A 22,573-nucleotide genomic window follows, 5' to 3' on the forward strand; every position below is an offset into this window, starting at 1 on the left:
TACCAAAAAGTTCAGTGTTAAACCCACGGCCAGTTCTCAGTTATCATTTTATTTGACCTTTTTGACATAGCCCTCTCTTGCCTTGGTTTCCGGGACAACCCCTTCTGCCGGGATTCATTCTACAACCCTAACTTACCCTCTTCACTCTCTTCTGCTGGTTCCTCATCTTCTTAATCTCTAAATGTTGGACTATCCCAAGGCTCAGTCCTTGTTCCTCTTCCTTCATTCATCTGTGCTTACTCCCTTGGTACTCTCATGCAGACCAACAGCTTTAAATACTCTTTATATGCTATTGGACCCCCAAATCTGTATCTCCAGCCCAAACTCCTTCCCTGAACTCCAGACTAATATCCAATCCCTGTTCACTTGATTTCTCCATTTGGATGGCTAAAAGCCTCTCATGCTTGAGAGGTCTGAGACTAAAATTTCTTTATCTTTCCCCCTAACCCTGTTTATACCTCAGTGTTCTCCATTTAGTGAGTAGTTAACTCTATGCTTCTAGTTGTTCAGCCCAAAAACCTTGGACCTTGCTCAAAACCCCACATCAAACTCATCAGGAAATTTCATTGGCTCTATTTAAAAATATACCCAGAATCCAACCATTTATCACGGCCTCCATTACAATCACCCTTCGCCTATATTGTTGGGATAGCCACCTAACAGGCCTCCCTGCTACAGTCATCTCTCACCTGGTTTATTGAAATAGCCACCAAACTGATTTCCCTGTGCTTGATTCCCAACAGAGAAACCAGAGTGAGATTTTAAAACATAAGTTATATGATGCTACTTCTCTCCTCAAAATGCTACCAGTATCTGCCCATCTTATTTACAGTAAAAACAAACATCTTTACAATGTCCAATGTTACCACTTTTCATCCACATGGACCTTGGGCAGTTGGTCAATCAAGCAAGCCAGGTCTGCCCCAGCTTCAGGCCTTTGTACAGGTTGTCTCCTCCTCTGTGTCACTCTTCACCCAGATAGCCCAATGGCTTGCTTCCCCATCAACCTCAAGTCTTTATTCAAATATTAACTTATCTCTGAGGCCTTTCCAAAGGCTGGCTAGAGAAAAACTATGGCACATTCATATAATGTAAAACAATGTAGTGATTTTTTATAAAATAGAAAGCTCTTTAGATGTCAATATGAGAAGATGTCCAGAATATACCGTTAAGTGAAAAAGGCAACTACATGTTAAAATTCATTGACTTTGTGTAAGAAGGGGGAAAAGCTAATACTCTATATTCATATCTGATTGGATATACATCAAGAAACACTAGAGAGGTATATAAGAAACTAATGAAAATGGTTAAAAACAAAAAGTGGGGTATATGGGCTGGGCAGAGACAGAGTAAGAGTTATTTGATGTTTTCGTGTTGTTTGAATTTTGCACAATGTAAATGTATTATGTATTCAAAAATAAATAAATTACTAAATTTTACATAAAACACCCAGGCACCCCCTTTCTCCCTTCTCTCCTCTTGATTTTTTTTCACAACACTCATCACCACATAATATACTACATTTCACTTATTCACTATTCACTTCTTCACTTATTCACTATTCATTATGTCTCTTCCCACATCACAATTTAAGCTCCATGAAGGCAAGGATTTTTGCTTTGCTCACTGATGAATCCTCAGCAGCAAGGACACTATATGTAGTGTATAATATGTAGAAATAAATTCACTACAGATTCTTGGGTTCTCTGTTAGTTATTGTTCTTTCTAAAGTACGTCTGTATAAATTAAATGTAAAGACCCATTACTCACTTCACTTCCCTCAGTTTATGAAGCAGATTATCATTCCCAAAAAACACACCCACACAATGACAAGAAAATACATGTCAAATAAAGAAAAAAACCAGAAAACTAGATGCCATGATTCAAAATAAAGACATGTAAATTTGGGCAAATAATGAAACACAAATGACAGCTTTCTTATTTTCAGTATCATACACTCTCGAAGTTGAATTTATAATACCTATTCTTTTAAGAGTAAAGTAAAACTTCTTTTAAGGAATAGAAATTTTTTTTCACATGACTTTTTGATTCATGCCAAGACAAACCTGTTGAGAAAAATGCTGCTGACATCATCATGGCTGATGGGAGGTTTCTTGGAGCTGGCCGCCATTCTCAGGGGCCGGAGGAAGCCATTGACCAGGATGTAGAGCTGGTGAACATACTCTGACTCGGCTTCAACCATGGTGAACACAATCTGGTTTCTCTTCCTCATACTTTCAGCATGAGGAGAACAAATGTAATCCTGCACAATAGTCTTCCATTTCCTTCTACACAACCATCCTCTCATGAAGCTCTGAACCTACAGAACAGCAGAAAGATCTCAGGGAGCGGCAAGACTGTCTTTGGTAAGCCTGTCAGTAAGGGTTTCCATCCCGTGCCACAAAAAGCACCACTTTTTCGTTAGTGCATTAATGGTCCATCACTAGAACAAATAATGGCAGGCTTTTTCACACAGCAGGAAAAAATAGGATTTAAAGATAATATTTTTTCTCAACTTTGCAAGTTTCTTCCATAAGCTCTTTAGGACTCCCTGTATGGACACCAGAATAGGATAATATTACATATACAGTTATTAACTTTTTAATAAAGAAAGAACTTAAAGGTGTATTCTTTAACAATATAAACGCAGATATTTAAAAAAAAATTTAATTGTGGTGAAAAGGCACATAACTTAAAATTTACCATCCTAACCATTTTTAAGTGTCTAGTTCAGCAGCATTAAGTATTTCACACTGCTGTACAACAGATTTCCAGGACTTCTCTATCCCACAAAAGTGACACTATACCTATTGAAAAACAACTCCCCACTACTCCCTTCCCTCGGCCCCTGGCACCCACCATTCAGCTTTCTGTTTCTGTGAACTTAACCACTTTAGATAGCTCACATAAGTGGAGTCACATAGTATCTATCTTCCTGTGACTGGTTAATTCCATTTAGTGTAATGTCCTCAAGGTTCATCCATGCTATACCATGAACCAGGATTTCCTCCCCGTTTCAGGCTGAACAGTATTCCACCATATGTACATTCTGTTTTTCCATTCATCTGCTGATAGACATGGGTGTTGCTTCCACCTCTTGGTTCTTGTGAATCGTTCCTCAGTGATCATGGTATGCAAATATCTCCTCAGGATCCTGCACTCAATCCTTCCGGCTGTATACCCAGAAGCAGGAATGCTGCATCACTGTGATAGTTCTATTTTTAATTTTTTGAGGAATGACCATACTGCTTTCCATAGAAGTTGAACCACTTCACCATACCACCATGAGGGCACAAAGGTTCTAATTTCTCAACATCCTCATCAACACTTATGTTCCGGTTTTTTGACGGAAGTCATCCTAATGGGTGTGAGGTGACACTGCACTGTGGTTTTGATTTGTGTTTCTCTGATGCTGGGTGATAGTGAGCAGCTTTTCTTGTGTATATGACTTCCCCAAAGATCATGTGCATAGCATTTCATCTTTGGAGAAATGTCTATTCAAGTCCTTTGCCCATTTTTAAATCAGGCTATTTGATTTGTTGTTGTTGAGGGTTTTTTTTAGTAAGCTTAGAAAATAAGTGTTAGCCTCAGCTCGTCTGACCCCTTCTATTTATAGACAAGTAACTAAATTTCGTGGTAAGTCACACAGGAAAGATGCAATCAGACTTGGCATTCTTTTACCTGCTTTTTGTTAACTGCAAGGATTCTCTTAGCTACATAGGGAAAAAAACACATGTTAATGATTTGCAGTGGTGATTATTTTGTGAGAAGAAATGTGAAATATACATAAAAATCAATTCTGTAGAAAACACAATAGCCTCTAACATTGATCTGAGTTTGATTTGAAAAATAACAGACAAACCTGAGAAAGTGCACTGGCCTGTGTATGTTAGCCAACAAGTATTTACTCAACATCTTTCTAGTGTCCAGGTAAATGCCGGGTGCTAACCAGACATGCCTTAACCCAAGGCTCTGCACTAACCTACTGGGTAACTCTGAACTCTTGTCTTCTATTGTCTCACCTATAAAATAATGGACTAAAACAATCTGAAGTCCTTTCCAAATATAAAAATATTTATGATAATTTATTATGATAAATTTATCACATTGTGATATATATATATATATATCACATTATGGTAATTTATTAGGGTGGTGATATCTAAGTGGCAGATTCAACAACAAAGCAGATTGCAAATCTACATATAACTGAAAGCATTAAATCACTACCAAATCTCCTTTTATTTTTTAAATAATTTTTTTAAGATTTTATTTTTATTTATTTGCAGGGGGAGAGCATAGAGGGAGAGGGAGAGAAAGAGGCAGACTCCCCGCTGAGCAGAGAGCCTGACAAGGGGCTCAATCCCAGCACCCCGGGATCATTACCTGAGCTGAAGGCAGTTGCTTAACCGACTGAGCCACCCAGGCGCACCCCAATCTCCTTTTAGTATCACTATTATCTGTTCAACACATTCTTACACTTCCTATTTTTTCCCCACTGTTTCACCCATATGACCTAAATTATCATGTGTTTAAACAACCACTCTTCTTTTGCAATGTTTAAAATTCTCTCCTTTACCTACCACTGTTGTCATCATACTGTCAAACTTCACGCAAGCATTCATTAGTTGCCACCCTTCCAACAATAAAAATTAATCACATTTTAACAGAATTATGTGGGGAAGGTATAGGCACATTATTTGGAAAATTCTAACAGGAAGTTTCTCTGTAATTAAATAAAATCCAATTTTGGTTCCCTGAAGATAAAATATTGTGTTGCTATTTGGCAAGATCAGAATAGGAAATCTAATTCATTTGAAACACTCTTTTCCATACAGACATTAAGTTGTTTGGGACATAAAAGACAACAGAATTATTTCCAAACCTACTTAACAAGCTCAAAAGTAATTTTTTAATTGCTTCTATTGAATATTAGAAGGCAGAAAATGTAAAAAGCATTCATCAGTATTATTCCATTTAACAGAAGCATTTTCAAAAAACAACTTAATCGGGTGCCTGGGTGGCTCAGTGGGTTAGGCCTCTGCCTTTGGCTCGGGTCATGATCTCAGGGTCCTGGGATCCAGCCCCACATTGGGCTCTCTGCTTGACAGGGAGCCTGCTTCCTCCCTCTCTCTGCCTGCCTCTCTGCCTCCTTATGCTCGCTCTCTCCCTCTGTCAAATAAATACATTTTTAAAGAAATATTATTAAAAAAAAAAAAAACTTAATCGAAACTTTGGTCAAATAAGATATTTCCTTAGTCAGGTATTGCCTGCTAAGCAAAGGCTGGTTTACTTACTAAAAGACCGGTTTCTACAAAAAAAAAAAAAAAGAAAGAAAGAAAGAAAGAAAGAACTGGAATTTGTATTTTACTGATATCTTTCTTTATACAAAACTTCATACTATGAAAAGATGCTATTGATGCAATAGCATCAATCTTGTATCAAAATAACATAAACCAAATTCAATTTAAAAACTTTTAAGTTCTGGGGCACCTGGGTGGCTCAGTTGATTAAACATCTGACTTTGGCTCAGGTTATGATCTCACGGTTTGGGGATCAAGCCCTGCATTGGGCTCTCTGCTCAGTGGGGAGACTGTTTTCCCCTCTCCCACTCCCCCTGCTTGTGCGCTCTCGCGCTCTCTCTCTCTGTGTGTATCAAATAAATAAATAAAATCTTAAATAATTTTTTTTTAATTCCAGAAGGGAATGGTGTTATTTCACTTTTTAGTGCTTAAAAACTGAAAACATTGCAATTTAGTTCCAAGAAGCATTTCTATTTCAAACTCTGAGCAATATTTGAAGTTTTGCTACAATTTAAGGGGAATAATTATTTAGCACGGAAAACAGGAATAAGGTTCTATGGCCAGACCACCTGGAATGTGCCTGATCTTGTTGGAAAACAGGAATATGAAAAAATTTAAGATGAAATAAAGATCTAAAGATGTGTATCTAAAGAAAGTTCTTGAAGTGTGAAGCTCTTCACACAATGTTAACAAAGCTGAGTAGGTGGTTTACAAGAGTATAAAGATTACGGAATTCAAAACTTAGATGTCATAAAATCAAACACGGTAGAACGGAGTTAGTACCAGGGTCTGGTTAACTGCAAAAGTTGTACAGTAATACATGACAGTGAGGCAGAAAGATCTGCTGATTATGTGGATGTTAAGCAAGAAAGGAACAACAATAATAAAACAGAACTCTGAGCAGATGTGTTTAGTCAATCTTCTCACATGTTCACAAAAATCCTTTCTAAATAAGCACTGAAATCTAAATCTAAAAGAAATATTTTTAAATGTCATTTAAAAGATATTCCCCTCAAATATGAAAGCAGCACAAATTTAGGAGGTTCAATAGCACTTACTTAACCCAGCTTGAGAACACTACTATCTTAATGTCTGGTTTTGGCAACCCTCCCACAGAGTCCAAAAGGGGATTCCCAGAACCAGGAAAAAAAATCTCGAGCTGAAACTTTTCCAAAGTAGCCATTCCCAGATCAGTCTGAAGGGCAAGTCTGAGAGCCATTAGAACAGATACACCAAGTTCAGAGACAGGGTGGCAAAGACAACACTACAGGACAGATAACTGATCACCATGCTTGCCCAAAGCCAGAACGCCCCCCCAACCCCAAATACTACCTTTTTAATCTTCTTGATGTCTGGGTCCTCATCTTCTTGATTGCTTTGGTAAGGCCGCATTCGTTCCTTGGTTTTGTTAAGAGCGACAATCTAGAACACAGAATTGGTCCATTTTGTGATCTGAGAAATACTGGCTTATAGCCATTCACTCCTAGGAGGTTATACCTACAAGGTAGCTTATGAGATCCCCAGGAAACTTTCGTTTTTTTATCCAACTTTTATTCCTTTGGTGCTAAGGCAGGGGAAGCAAGAACTTCACCACAAACCTATCTAGTTATGTTGCTAACAAATCGCTCCTAAGAAGTGACTGTGGAAAGTGTGAACTCAGGCCAGGGAGGACTAGGCCAAGGCCTTCACAGGAGCTGAGCGGCATGCCGCCATCTTGTCTGATGCCAGTAATGGCCTGTGGTCTCCAAATGCAATGACACTCAAGTCAAAGCTCTTGCTTCCCTTAATCAGCCTGTAGCCTTCCAGGTATACACAGTACAGCAGATTCACAAAATTCCTTGGGAAAATGGTAACTGCAAAAGAAACTTCAGAGTTTTGGGATTGATCCAAGCCAATGAAGAAAAGGTGAAAAGGTAAAAATGACTGAAACAACTTGGGATCTCTTTATATCTCCTGCTCGGTTATGTGGCCTGTGGGGGAAATTCAAGACCAGACAGCTGCTCCAAAACACCTAGTAATCAAATTCACTAGACTACCTCTCAACTTCAGGCTCTTATAAAGGTAAGAACCTGTACAGACATACTACAAGCAGACATTTAAAAAGTAAGAGTCATAACTGATTCCTCTGACCTATCTTTCCGTTTTGTCGCCAATACCAAATACACATTTCTGCCATTTTCTGGCAGAAATGCGGGAAAATAAAAGGAGTAAGAAATAAATTATTGTTTCTGCCTACTGACCACACAAGACATACCTGCTACTGACAGTCTGGGACTGCAATCTATATCCAGACTAAAATTAGAACACAGTGAAGACAGATAAGTATGCACAAATAAAGACTGGGGAACACTGCTTGGTGCTGACTGAGTCTCTCTTGTGGAGTAAATGCCAACTTCTTTCACTCAGCCGACACGCATCTGCTCTAAGCTTACTGTGGCAAAGAAAGAACACAATAATTTTGTTTTAAATTACAGTGCCTGATATAGCCTTTGTTGTTTTCACTATATCGGATTTCAGAGTTCAACTGGGAAGTTAACATCACTAATGATATGGTGAACATAGTCTGCAACTTATCACTGGAGAAGCAGTCAGATCCCAGGTACAATCGGCGTGTACCCTTGCTCTGTGAACTGGAGGTGATGTACACGGGCAGCAGGAGGTGAAAACCTCACACAGGATTCGGAGTATTTCTTAGAGGAAGGTGTGAGGAAACAAAGAGGAAAACATTCTCCAGTGACTATAAAAGTGACAAGCAAGTTACCAAGAATGAGGACCCTGAATTGTTCTGTCAATAGAATACAATTAGTGGTAGGTTTCATTCTGTGCTATTCTTCTGAGGCAAAGAAAATGCTAATGCATCCCTAGTTAGAAAGGGGGGGAAATCTTGTTTTCTACATTCCTCTTCAGTTCTCCAGTTATCATCTGCTTTCCACGAGGAATAACGGGACAGCAAGGAAAGGTACCCTCGGGTTTCTATACAGAGACAGAGGCACCTGTGAGCACGGGAGCACCCGGGCCCACCGCCATGGCTGCTGACGCCATGACCATCTGCTGTTCTTACTTGGCACAATCGCACAATCTGGGGGTGCAGGACCCCAGAAGTTCACCTTTGGAGGCTGGAGAGTGGAGGTGGAGAGAGGCAGGAAGGACAAATTCAGGAAAAAGTGTACTCTAGAAAATGTCTTATACTTTAACACAAATGTGTTTTTCAAAATTCTAGAGGGGAGAAAGTTGGACTCCTTAGATATAGAAGCAGCAAAGTCTTTCAGACTTCATTTCTGCTCCTTCCTTAGTTGCATTTGGGATTGTAACTGAATCTATAGTAGATTCACAGTTATCATTATTACAATATTCAGTCTACAAACAATTACATATTAAGTCAACTCTTGGTTATCTGATCAAAGGAAGGACATCAGGAGCACAAAATAATTAAAAAGCAGCATATTAGCCTGGTATTTTGTTGTAGCATATTTACTCAACCCTAACAGACTGGATACTTTCCTAGCATAGATCTCTAGTCTGACCATGTACATATCGACGCCAAAGGAACTAAGTTTGGGATTAAAATCTTGCCCTGATAGGCCTTATGTAATTATGAGGAGATGACAATAAATGTGAAACAATGGGGAAGAATCTATTAACTGGGAAGTACCTCTGATTTAAGTCTTTCGATTTCTGTGTCTTGATCTTCAAGTTGATGCCGGAGCTGGTTAGCTGCAATTTTTTCTGTCTCTACGATCTGAACTAGATGAATGTACTTCTGCATTAACACTTCCCTCTCAATCAAAATGTCTGCATAACTTAAGAGAAAATTACACAGTTAGTCAATGAGATACTCTTCTACTGCAATTTCATATAGAACAGCATACATCATGTTTTAAAAAGAAGCCATATATGTAGATTGTTGGCTAACTCTCCTTTATGTAAATATTAACTTTGGGCTGACATTTTGTATCATTTAACTATAAAGAATTCAAATCATCATTTTACATATCCTTTACTAAACTAGGAGTTCGGTTAACTATATAGAATTTGGTTCATTACCATTTTTCGTATCCTTTAATAAGAGTTTATTTAATGAATGGCTGCCACCCACAATTTTACCATATACATCAGAAAAGTGCAAAGAAAATCTATTGTTTAATAAAGAAAAAGATGCATCTTCTTTAACAAAAGCTGAAGTCTTTGAACTAATAGCACACACTTGGTTTCTGGGGATGATATTCAAAAACATCTCACTGGGTAAGCCACTAGCCAATCAGAATAGACCAGCCACCAAATGGAATGACTGCAGAGACCATCAGAACAAGAACTGACTTGAAAAAACTATGATGCCTCTTCCATTGATCAACAGCCCTGCTTGGCTCTCTTTAGGATCATGACACCATTGCCACCTCTTTCAAAAATCAACAGAAGCAAACATTTCATTCAAAAAATAAGTATAGTTTCTTGGGCCCTAACACCATCAGCCTCCCCTGTATCCATTTCTTTGATCAAGTGTGGTAAAGGCAAAACTCTTTCTTAGATTTTTATTGACTATGTAATTCTGTAGCACCAGAAATTTTGCCTCTAGATCTTCTTACAACCTTTGAAGTAGTAAAATGTATGTTCCTCCATTTCCCAAATGATCTGAAAATAATAATAATTAATAACTACTATTTATTAAGTGCTTGGATATACCATATATATTCTCATTTCATCCTCCCAGCAACCCCAGGAGATAGGCTTTATCATCCCAATTGTACACAGAAAGATTTTAATCTTCACAGAGGTCACACAGCTAGCAGTGGCAAGGCTGGGATCAAATCAATTTATGTGTGACCCTCAGCTTATAGTCTTCACCACAAGCTAAACTTCTAATAAGAAATAGCACACTGGATATAAACAAGAATGTTGAAGAAGACATCTCTTGAGATATCTGCCCAATTTTGCGCTCACTTATCTCTTGCCTCTTCTTTGAGAACTTGGGCCATAGCAGCATGTTTATACCATAAAAATCTTTCTTCATGACTACATTGCACTGGTCTAAAAAGAGATAACTGGCCCAAACTAAACCAATTCATCATTCTCCTTGGAATCTGGCATTCTGTCTCTTATCTATTTGATTGAACTAATATGACATAAGCTTGGAAACTGCAGGGTGCCTGGGTGGCTTAGCTGGTTAAGCAACTGCCTTCAGCTCAGGTCATGATCCTGGAGTCCCAGGATTGAGTCCCGAATCCAGCTTTCTGCTCAGTGGGGAGTCTGCTTCTCTCTCTGACCCTCTGCCCTCTCATGTTCTCTCTCTCACTCTCTATCTCTCTCAAGTAAATAAATAAAATCTTTTTTTAAAAATTTAATAAACTTGGAAACTCTGGTTACCATTGTTGGGCAGCCATATTTGGCCATACCCATACGAAGCAAAGTGAGTCAGCTGAGAAACAAAGTAAGCAGATGTTGAGGAAAACAGATAAGAGAGACAGAAAGGTAATGATTATCTGGGTTTCTATCAACTTTCTAGTTTCTGGTTCCACACCCTCATGATATCCAAATATAATTTTTACTCTTGGGTTCAGTAAAATATTATAATTTCTGTCTAATAAATTCTCTGTAACCCAAACTAGTTTGAAGTAGGTTCGTGTTACTTAGAACTAAAAGAGTCTTAAAACAATTTTAAAATCACAATTTTAGTTCAATTATCTCAACATCCTCAGCACTTACATCATGTGTGCTATTAGCGTTAGAAAAAAACACAGTGTCAGCAATATTTTAAAGTCACTTGTTCTAAGAAATCACTGTAAGAAAATAGAGAGAAAGGCTATGTAAGTGTAAGTGGGAAGAGGGTTAAAAAAAAAAAAGAAAAAAAAAGAGCAGAGTCTTCACACAGATGAAGGAACTTTAAAAGAAGGAAAGAATAGAACATGAGAAAAGTAGTTATTATAATAAAAATTCTGCCCTTTCTCATTGATTTTATTAGAAATATGCCAAATTTATTACAAATATACTGAATCAGCGTTAGATAGCAAAAGAGTATTTTTTTTTTCTAATCAGTGAGGGCTTCTCACTGATTAAGTCCAGATTGTGCAGCTGAGTTCATGCACACTTATAACCAACATCTGTCTCCCTTCACTTCCAAGCCCCCACTGAAGTGCTAGGAAAATTATTTTCTGTTTAAAGAAGGAAACCATAACAGGATTATAAAACAGGAAAAATAGGCCATCAACAGATCAGAAGTCATAAGAAATTCGGTGAAGAGAAAAACCGAGTAGAATCAGAGTAGTGGGAAATGCAGAGTAGAGGAAACTACACAAGGAGGCACCTTGCATAAGCAAGGCTCCCACCAAGGTGGCCAGAGCTACAAGCTTGGAATCAACACATTCAAAGAAATGGAGTAGGTAAGGGGGTGATCATTAGGGTCTCTCATTAAACAGGTGACTTTGCAACATCTGCAAGTTACGCTTCTCCTCTTCCCAATTCCCAATGTAAAGAAATAAAAGTACAACTGGCAGTAGTGACACGCCCCCAAGTCACAGCCTAAGATCTGCCCTCTGTCTGAGGAAGCTAGATGTGGAGAAGACTCCTAATGAGGAAGCAAGTCACAGAGAGAACAGAGCTTGAATCTACACCAGGCCTCCACTGTTGACCAAGGGAGAACCAGAAAAGGATCAGCTCTACGAGGGACAAGAAATGAAATACATTTATTGTTCTTCTATTGTGAACAAATGACCACAAACTCCCTGGTTCAAAATAACATCTATTTATTATCTTGTAGTATCTGTGCATCAGGGGTCCAGGCTGTTTAGCCGGGTCCTCATCTCAGAGTCTCATAAGCCAACCATTTTGGTGTCACTCAAGGTGCATTCTCATGTGGAGGCTTGACCAGGGAAGAACCCATTTCCAAGTATTTAAATTGTTGGGAAATTCATTTTCTTGCAGATACAGAACTTATGCAGCTTGCTTCCTCAAGGCCATCAGGAAAGCATCTCTGACCCCAAGGACTGCAGTCCTTCCTTGAGGGCTTCTCACTGATTAAGTCAGGCCCACCCACGAAAATCTTCCTTTTGTATAACTCAAAAAGAACTAATTTAGGACCATAATTATTTGCAAAATCCCTTTTGTCATAAAATGTAACCCAATCAAGGGAGTGACTATCTCAGCATGTCTTCCATATAATAATGGCTAGTAGCAAGTCATAAGTTCCAACCATGCACATAAAAGACATGGAATTACACAAGAGGGAATTCCAGCCAGCCTCCACACTATCTGCCCACATAACTGAAAAGGAAGCCTATGTAAGTGACACAGATGCAGAGGAAACCCAGGCCTGCTACCTGCAATAACCCCTAAAGTCTTTTCCTTAGAAACAAAGATCACTAGAGACTTGAAAAACAACAACAACAACCCCCAAAAGTAAAACTTCTGTAGTAGGCAGCATTTAAGATAGCCCTTAATGATCCCTTCCTTCTGGTATTCATGTCCTTACATAACCCCTTCCTCCTGAGTGTGGGCTGGACTTAGGTGACTCGCTTCCAAGGAACAGAATATGGCAAAAGTGATGGAACAGCACTTCCAAGATCATTTTACAAGGAGACTCTGGCTTCTCTTGCTTGCCTTCTCTTGTTGTCTTGGTGGTTTGTTCTGAGGAAGTCAGTGTCATGATGTGAGCCGCTATATGGAGAGGTCCACATAGACAGACACTGAGAGAGGGCTCGAGCCAACAGCCAGTGAGGAACTGGCTAACAAGGAAGCGAATCTAGCTAACAATCATGTGAGTGAACTTGGAAGAAAATCCTTCCTCTTTTGAACCTTCAGATGAGACCACAGACCTGGTTCACACCTTGACTGTTGCCTTGTGAGAGATCTTCAGGCAGAGGCACCCAATTAAATCATGCTTGCATTCCTGACCCACAGACACTGGTAGGACAATAAATTGTTCACTGTTTTAAGCACTGTCGGGTAAACTGTTACACTGCAATACATGATAAATACAGCCCCAAACGAACAAACAGAATAGATACTAAAGAAACAAGCCGAATTCAAGCAATAGAGATTTATGATCTATAGAGAAACAGGGAAGAATACCAGAGTCATGAGGCAAAAAGAGGCTGCTATAGAAAAGAAGTAACCAGATAACAAGAAGAGTTTTTGGAAACAATGATTATTAAAATTTTACAGGTTAGTGAATGAGCTCATTGACAAAGCAGACATGGCTGAAAACTAAGCTAGGTGGGTAGAGACACAGAGAACACTGAACAACAAGAACCACAACAAAAACACAGAGAATGGCCCGCCTGGGTGGCACAGTCGGTTAAGCATCCAGCTCTTGGTTTGGGCTCAGGTCGTGATCTCAGGGTCATGAAATTGAGTCCTGCATTGGGCTCCACACTCAGCATAGAGTCTACTTAAGACTTTCTTTTCCGGGCGCCTGGGTGGCTCAGTGGGTTAAGCCACTGCCTTCTGCTCAGGTCATGATCTCAGGGTCCTGAGATCGAGTCCCGCATCAGGCTTTCTGCTCAGCGGGGAGCCTGCTTCCTCCTCTCTCTCTCTCTGCCTGCCTCTCTGCCTACTTGTGATCTCTCTCTCTGTCAAATAAATAAATAAAATCTTTAAAAAAAAAAAAAAAGACTCTCTTTTCCTCTCCTCCTGCCTTTCCTCCTGCTCATGTGCTCACTCTCTCTCTCTCTCTCTCTCCCCAAAATAAATAAACAAATCTTTTAAAAAACCACAAAGACATTGGAGCTATGGAAGAAAGATTGAGCAACACTAAGTACAGGTCCAAGGGATTGATATCTACCTAATGGGAGTTCTAAAAGGGGAAAAAATAGACCCTTAACTGAACATAGCACAGCCCAAATAGAAAGGATAATCCAAATGCCAGACAGAATAAATAAAAACATCTCATACCCTGAAACACCCTGGTAAAATATCAGAGCTCTACGGATAGAAAAAAAAATTACAAAAGCTGCCAAAGAAAAATCACAGTTGACCTAAAGAAAGCAGGAATCAAGATGACATATTTCTCATCAGTAGCCTGGGATGCTAGATCACGGTAAAGAACTGAAGAAAAAGTATTTTGAACCTAAATTTCTACATCCAGGCAAACATCAACCAACGAGGTACCAGTTCAAGACAGAAACAGTTTACTAGCAATCACATCTACTATAGGAGGAAAATTATGAGGAGGCTTTCCAAGCAAACAAAACAAAAAACAAAGATAAAAGCACAGAATCCAAGAATACCAGCCAGATGAAGCAACAGGATCCAGAAAGAAATGAAAAGTAAATGTAAGCAAGCTTCTCTTTCAAGGAGCAAGTATTCAATCGCGTATGATTATACTTGTGGACCCAAACACCAGTTTTGATCTTTGGTACATATTTCTAAAACTTGACTTATAATTATTTGCGTTCTTCATTGGTTTTGGGTTTTGTTTTGATTTCTTGACTTTCAGATTCAACAGAGGCTGAATTAAATTAAGGAATGGAAGTTAAGTGTTTAAAAGCTTATAAATAGAGAAGAAATAATAATGAAAGGAATAAAATCTCATGGTTAGTGGAAAGAACAATAAAGACACATTAACTATCTGAATTTACTTACCTTTTACAGAAGAGATTCAATACACACTGCTCAAAGTTGATAAATAGAGTTATATTATTTTTTTAAGATTTTATTTTATTTATTTGACAGAGAGAGATCACAAGTAGGCAGAGAGATAGACAGAGAGAGAGAGAAGCAGGCTCCCTGCTGAGCAGAGAGACTGATTCGGGATTCAATCCCAGGACCCTGAGATCATGACCTGAGCCGAAGGCAGCGGCTTAACCCACTGAGCCACCCAGGTGCCCCATATTATTTTAAGACATAAGCTCAACCAATTTAAAAGCCAAGAATATGTAAGTAACAAAAATAGAGGGCACAAAGGGAGAATAGGTAAGAGGTATTGTAAAGGTTTTACATTCCTCATCTTGGGACACCTGAATGGCTCATTGAAGACAGTAGAAGACAGCTACTTACTCTACGAGTGGGCTTATGCAAGATTTATTACTTTTTTGTTTAAAGATTTTATTTATTTATTTGACAGAGAGAGAGAGAGACAACGAGAGAGGGAACACAAGTGGGGGCAGTAGGAGAGGGAGAAACAGGATTCCCGCCAAGCAAGGATCCCGATGCGGGCTGGATCCCGATGGGGGCTCGATCCCAGGACGCCGGATCATGACCTGAGCCGAAGGTAGACAGTTAAGAACTGAGCCACCTAGGCACCCCTATTACTTTCTTTATATGTTTCTGTGACTCCAAATTCTGTGACTCTCATTCACTATTCATTGACTGTTCTTATATACCCAGAAACTGTTGAAAGCACTGGATACAGGAGTAAACAAAATGGGAAAACAAACAAAAAAACAAAACTGTGCCCTCACGGAGTTTACATTGTGGTAGGGAACAAGAGACAATAAAATAAAAATTTTAAATACATAATATGTTACCTGGTGATTAGTACCTTAAAGGAAAAAGCAGGATGGCGGCGGGGAGTATGAGAGGAAGTGGGGGTTACAAAGGGTATGAGGAAGGGTCTCCCTGAGAAGATGGTACTGGAGTCATGACCTGAAGATGTGAGTCATGTGGTTAGCTGGTTGGAAGAATATTCCAGGGAGAGGGAAGAGCATGTGCAAAAGCCCAGTGGTAGACGCAGGCCTGGGTTGCCTGAGGAAAGGCAGAGTGGTTAGCTTACTAGAGGGGAATAAATTGGAGGCAGTAGAGGGAACAGGATTCTAAAGCAGGTGGGCCCTGTACACCAATATAAAGTTTCAGGTTTTCACCATGAATGAGATCCAGAGCTTTGACAAGAGGCATGGCAGAATCTGACATTTTAGCAGGATCACTCTGGCTGCTGTAATGGGAAAAGACAGAGGTGGGGGGTGGAAGACCAGAGAAGCTGGAGGCTCCACAATAATCTAGGCAAAAATGTTAAAGATCAGTTCAGCACCTGGCATGAGGCCTAGCACAAGACAGTCATTCAAATACAAGTCCTTGTCAAATGAAAAAAAAGTCACCTAACAAAAAAAAAGAAAAAAGAAAAAAAAAGTCATCTAAGATTACCGACTTTGCATGCTTTATTCTTCTTCACATAATAATTTTCATTTCTCATAATTTTCAAGTCATTTGATTCATTCAATTGGTTCTCCCTAGTTGATTATTCTTACCAGGGTATCTTCTCAACTTTACTTCACAAAACTTTCTTTATGCATCCCGCTAGTAAATGGATTATGACAAATCAACTGAAATGCTTCCATTTGATGTAAGAACTTTCAGAGCGTTGGTATTTCTATTTTACTGTATTTCTAATATATGTTCTGATTAAATTGTCCAGTTGCTCAAGTTTAAGAATTTCTGCCTAATCTATTTATTATTTCTTTTTATGTTTAACTATTTTTTGTTGTTACTCAGTTTAACTTCCACCAGTGGAAAAAAGTAGTCTCTTCACTGCCAAGTGAAATAAATAAAATTAAGCCACAGGAAATCGACATGATGAAAGCCAAAATTCATGTGTCCAGTAGCAACAGATGGTAAGTTTGAGGTGTGTGTGTGTGTGTGTGTGTGTATATATATTATATATATATATATAATATATATATATATGGAAGTAAAAATACTCATGTGTAATATTTACAATCAAAACCAAGACACCACTATTCCATATGGGAGAAAAGGAAAAGGAAATACTCCAATGGTATGAATCCTCAAGAGCCCAGAGAGATGCGGTATAAAATCATAGGCATTAATTATTTTTACAGAAGAATAAAAATTGTATTAACTTCACAAGAAATGGCTAGATGGGCCAGGACCTCATCTTAGCTACTCTGATTGAAGACGTAGTTGCTAATTAGATAGATAGATACACAGATGGACTGAGAGGTAGATAGTTACAATGAGACGGAAGGATATAATATGCTAAATAGATATGCTAGTGAGCCATACATAATGAGAACTGTAACAAAACCTAAACTGAAAAATCATATTATAGTTGGCTGAAGAAAAACTCCCACTAGCTCCAGGATTATACTCAGTTTTACTGAGAAAACTCTTTGGAATCAGCATTCCTCCTATCGGGAACATCATGATGTCTCTGGAAACTGGGAAAAACCAGTCCTGGACGGCAGCAGTACAGTTCCCGTCCAAACAACAGTGAGCACTGGCAGCAGGCCCCTCATCCACGCAAGACCCCCTGCGTCCCCAGCTTTCCTCATGGTCACCGCAGGAATATCGTCATCCGCTTTTTCTGGCTCACAAATCCTCTTACCGTGACAGCTCTGCTTCACTGGCTAATCAATACCTGTTAGATGTCCTGTTAGGGTGAGGTTCTAACCTATATGCCCCCAACTAAACCCTTCTCGCTCTACTAATAGACTCTTCTCCTAACCTTGTCCCCTTTACAATGAATGAAAACTCAAACATCTCTGTTAGATCAAAAAGAGGAATAAAATTTAAAGACTCTAAATATTGCTCCTTCTTTCCATTTCATAGTTAGGCTTTTACTACTTTACCATCTAAGTTTGGGGCATATGGGAAGTTGTCAGTAATCCTTTCCAAAACACTTTAAATATAAAAAAAAACAACAAGGAAAATATTATTATAAGGTAATATAACAAAAAGTCAATAATGGTAAAATAATCACTTGGGGGCAGAGAAATTTTAAGGAACACTGACTTACTTCCTTTTTTTTTTTTTTTTAAAGATTTTATTTCGTTATTTGACAGAGAGAGACACAGTGAGAGGAAATACAACAGAGACAGAGAGAGAAGCAGGCTTCCCACCGAGCAGAGAACCCAATGCAGGGCTCAATCTCAGAACCCTGGGATCATGATGTGAGCCGAAGGCAGATGCTTAATGACTGAGTCACCCAGGTGCCCCTTACTTACTTCATTCTAAAAGCAAATATATTTAACAGTACTATATTGTAAAATTAAAGAAAATGTTTTATATCAAAATTGTATTGATGATTCTCTCCTAACACTGACACTTTTATTTCTTTACAAATATGCATAAATAGTATTGGTAAATTCTCTTTTTGATCACAAAAAAATTCTTTAGAGAGAGTATATATCTAACTATATTCATTGAACCCAAATAGATTAAAGGGGTTTATTTATAAGTTCTCATATTCAATTTCTACTACAAGGACTCTAAATAAAATAGCAATGGAAACAGGTGTTGGTGAGGATGTGGAGAAATTAGAACCCTCACAAACTGCTACTAGAAATGTAAAATGATGTGGCCACCATGGAAAATTAGTTTGGTATGTCCTCAAAAAGTTAAACATAGAGTTAACATATGATGCAGTAATTCAACTCCAAGATACACCCAAGAGATCTCAAAACATATGTCCACAAAAATGTATACATGAGTATTCACAGAAGCATTGTTAGTAATAGCAAAAAATGTAAGTAATCCAAATGTTCACCAACAGATGAATGGACAAACAAAAGGCGGTATACTCATATAATGGAATAGTATTCTGCCATTAAAAAAAGGAACAGGGGACTGATTATACTACAGCACGGATGAACTCTGTTTGTTAACATTGTAGTAAATGAAAAAAAAGCCAGACACAAAAGATTGTATGATTCCATTTATACGATTTGTCCAAAATGGTGGCTCCTGGGTGGCTCAGTCAGTTAAGCATGTGCCTTCGGCTTAGGTCATGATCCTAGGGTCCTGGGACTGAACCCTATGTCGGGCTCCCTGCTCAGCAGGGAGCCTGATTCTCCCTCTGTCTGCCACTCCCCCTTCTTGTGCTCTCTCTTTCTCTGTCAAATAAATAAATAAAATCTTAAAAAAGAAATGTCCAAAATGAACAAATCCGTACACACAGAAGGTAAGTCAGCGGTTGGCTAGGGGTAGGGAAAATGGGGAGTAGGGAGTGAATGTTAACAGGTAGGGGGTTTTTTTTGCAGGTATTAAAAATGTTCTAGAATTAGATAATGGTGATGTTTACACAACCTGGTGAGTATACTAAAACCCATTAAATTGTATGATTTAAAATGGTGGGTTTTATGGTATGTGAATTATATCTCAATTTTTTAAATATCTTTTTTTTAAAGCAATAGAACAACCTCCCCACCAAAAGTAGTATTTGTACTGGGTTATAATTCAAAAACTCTTTCTGTCAAAAAAATGCCATATTATAAGAACAAGATGAAAAAATGATTCAAGGGAATTTACAACAAATACAAGAAGGTAATATCTTTATCATACACAGAGCTCATAAACTGATAAGAAGGACACCAATAGAAAAAATGAGCAGTGGACATGAGATGACAATTCATACAGAGAACATTGACAAATATTAAGAATAGCAAAAAATAGTTTCCCTAATAAGGAAAATGCTCATTACACCAAAATACCATTTTTCACCCAATGACATAATACAGATGTTTAAAAAAATGATTCCAGCTTTTTCACGTCCTAGTGGAGGGAGATTAAATTGGTACACACATTTCTGAAAAGCAATTTGTCACTGTGCCAGGAGCAGGAGATAAGAGGTGAACAGTACAGATTTCTAGTGAAGGCTGACAGAGAGAAACAGACATAAACAAATCAATGCAATTATATGCAGGGACTTGAAAAGACAGAAGGGGTTGCAGTGGGAGCCCAAGAAGGGAATGGTTGGTCCTCTCTACAAGGGGGAGGAAGAGGACCAGGGAAGGTGATGCAGATGATTGAGAGCTGAGTCCTGAAGGACAAGGTTGTTAGTCAGACTGAAGGGGCCGTGCCAGCACATTCGAATCCCTGGGTGTGGTACTACAGCTGCTACAACCCAGGACACAGGGGCGGCGTGGTGTGAGGGGTTCACAAAGGTCCGCTCCGGATGGGTCTCACTGGGACTGGATCACTGAATCCCAAGTTTGGGGATAGAAAGAGTATCAGTCGAATGAATACAGGCTTTTTTTTTTCTGAAAAGCAACATGAAAAATCATTATACGATTCTCTCTATCCTTCCGTGTGGTTAAAATTTTCTCTAGTAAGAAATAAATGGAAGATAATAACCAAAACAGCTAAGAGAGACCCTGGAGTTCTTCCAAGAGCAGATGTTCTTTTCAGAAAGGGCACTCTGGTGCCCTGGGGAAGAGGGATTAGGAGGCAAACTTCGAAGAGAGACAGGTGAGGTGGCTACACAGTAAGCCAGGCAACTGCCGCTGACACAGAGAGGAATAAAGACCAGATGTTCCAGGGCTCAAATCTCCAAGCACCTGAATGGAAGTGGGCTGTGAGGGCAGAGGGTGCAGGATGGTGCCGGCTTGAGTAACTGAATGGATGTGTATAGGAGACTATACTGCCGTACAAAGAAGGGGACATGGAGAAAAATATGAGTTTGACTTTGGACTTATAAAGTATCACGTAACTCTGAGCACCCAAGGGGAGAGGATATATAGATACACCAGTAGACAAAGATGACTCTACACATAATAGAGGTGGTTCATCTCGCTGACAGGGACACGGGCACCGGGGTTAGCCGGGCCTGGATTCGAACGTCAGCCTTGACACTTAGTAGGCCAGCGGCCTTCAGGAGGTTATTTCATCCTCTAAGACCCCAGACTCTGTGGAGATGGTACCACCGACTTCATGGGCTGTGTGAGTGTTGAATGAAAAGGGCCCGTGGTGCACCTGGCACAGAATCCGGTGTCACAAGAGTCCAGGGAAGGGTGACTCCAGCACCTTCCAGAAGCCTTGGCAGGGGAGGCCAGGTGAGGAGAGAAAAGTGCAAAGGCCAGAGCAATGACATTAAAGAAAGAGATAGAACACAAGGGGCAGTGAAAGAGGAGGAGAAGAAATTGATGTGGGAAACAGAGGCAGAAGAAAAATTATTAAATTTCCTTACCTACTGACAAGCCCTTAAAACAGGCAGAGTGACTTTCCTCTAGGGACTCAACTACCCCCACCTTAAGGCTGGGATAAGGGCAAAGGACAATCCTAGCCTGACCGACCTCCTTACCCTCAACCAGGATCCTGGAAGGCTACTTGAACAATTCCTTTAGGAAACTTTATCTCTAAACCTCCAAGATAGTTGACAATCATTCCCAAGCATATGGCCCACTGATAGACATCTAAAGGGTCTCACAAGAAGGTTTAACATTTCATTTTACCATAATGAAAAACCTTTTCCCCAGACAATAGCTAGCCCCTCAAGGTCCTAGAAACCTTGCTCCCAAAATTCCTTAGAGACTTACGCCATCCCTAACCCCTCCCCAACTTCCAAGTATAGAATAGACCACTCCTTACATCCCCGGGGCAACAGCTCTTCCTGCCCATGGGTCCTGTCCCCTTGCTTTAATAAACCACCATTTTGTTAAACCACCATTTTGTACCAAAGATGTCTCAAGAATTCTTTCTTGTTCATCGGCTCTGAACCTCACCCCACCAAATCTCACCTATGTTCTAGAACTTCATCAAAATGATCGAAGGAGTAGAAGAAGAATCAGGAATGAGTGACGTTGTAGAAGCAAAAGGAAAGAAAATTCCAAGAGAAGATTTGGGTCTCTGTACACTGATATTTAAAAAAAAAAAAAAAAAACAACCTCCAAGTTCGTGTAAAAGTGATGTGGGAAACAAACGCAGAAGAGAAATTATTACATTTCCTTACTACCTACAAGCCCACGGACAAGTCCTTCAAACAGCAGAGTGACCTTCCTCTAGGGACTCACTGCCTTGATGACGACTTTTTGCAAAAGGCAATCCTAGCCAAACCCTGCCCCCCAAAACCAGGTTCTGTAAACCTACTTTTAACATAAAAAAACTCTTTTGGCAACTTCCTTTATCTCTATCCGCCAAGATACATGTTGGCAATCATCCCCCAAACATATGGCCCACCAATATACATCTGAAGGGTCTCATGATAGAGGTTTTTTTTTTTTTAATTTTTAAATTTTTTTATTAACATATAATGTATTATTAGCCCCAGAGTTACAGGTAAGTGAATCGCCAGGTTTACACACTTCACAGCACTCACCATACCACAAACCCTCCCCAATGTCCATAACCCCGCCACCCTCTCCCGAACCCCCTTCCCCCAGCAACACTCAGTTTGTTTTGTGAGATTAAGAGCCTTACGGTTAGTCTCCTTCCCAATCCCATCTTGTTTCATTTATTCTTTTCCTACCCCGAACCCCCCCCCCATTTTGCATCTCCACTTCCTCATATCAGGGAGATCATATGATAGTCGTCTTTCTCTGATTGACTTATTTTGCTCTAGTTCACTTATTTCGCTCTAGTTCCATTCACGTTATCACAAATGGCAAGAT

The 22,573-nt window shown here is 39.3% G+C and overlaps 1 protein-coding gene across 2 annotated transcripts in view; it reads right to left on the bottom strand.

The window, feature by feature from the left end:
• The window catches only part of RASGRF2 (Ras protein specific guanine nucleotide releasing factor 2), a 248,493-nt gene that overhangs the window by 143,035 nt on the left and 82,885 nt on the right, over positions 1-22,573 (bottom strand). For both annotated transcript variants that reach the window (XM_045074406.1, XM_045074405.1), the window contains exons 3-5: positions 8,956-9,103; positions 6,636-6,725; positions 2,067-2,320 (exon numbers count right to left, since the gene is read on the bottom strand). In XM_045074406.1, the coding sequence (XP_044930341.1) occupies positions 2,067-2,320; positions 6,636-6,725; positions 8,956-9,103 (492 nt within the window). The remainder of the gene's footprint in view (positions 1-2,066; positions 2,321-6,635; positions 6,726-8,955; positions 9,104-22,573) is intronic.

This window comes from Mustela putorius, unplaced genomic scaffold (assembly GCF_011764305.1).
Source record: "Mustela putorius furo isolate JIRA1106 unplaced genomic scaffold, ASM1176430v1.1 tig00537350_pilon_pilon_pilon, whole genome shotgun sequence".
Lineage (NCBI taxonomy): Eukaryota > Metazoa > Chordata > Mammalia > Carnivora > Mustelidae > Mustela > Mustela putorius.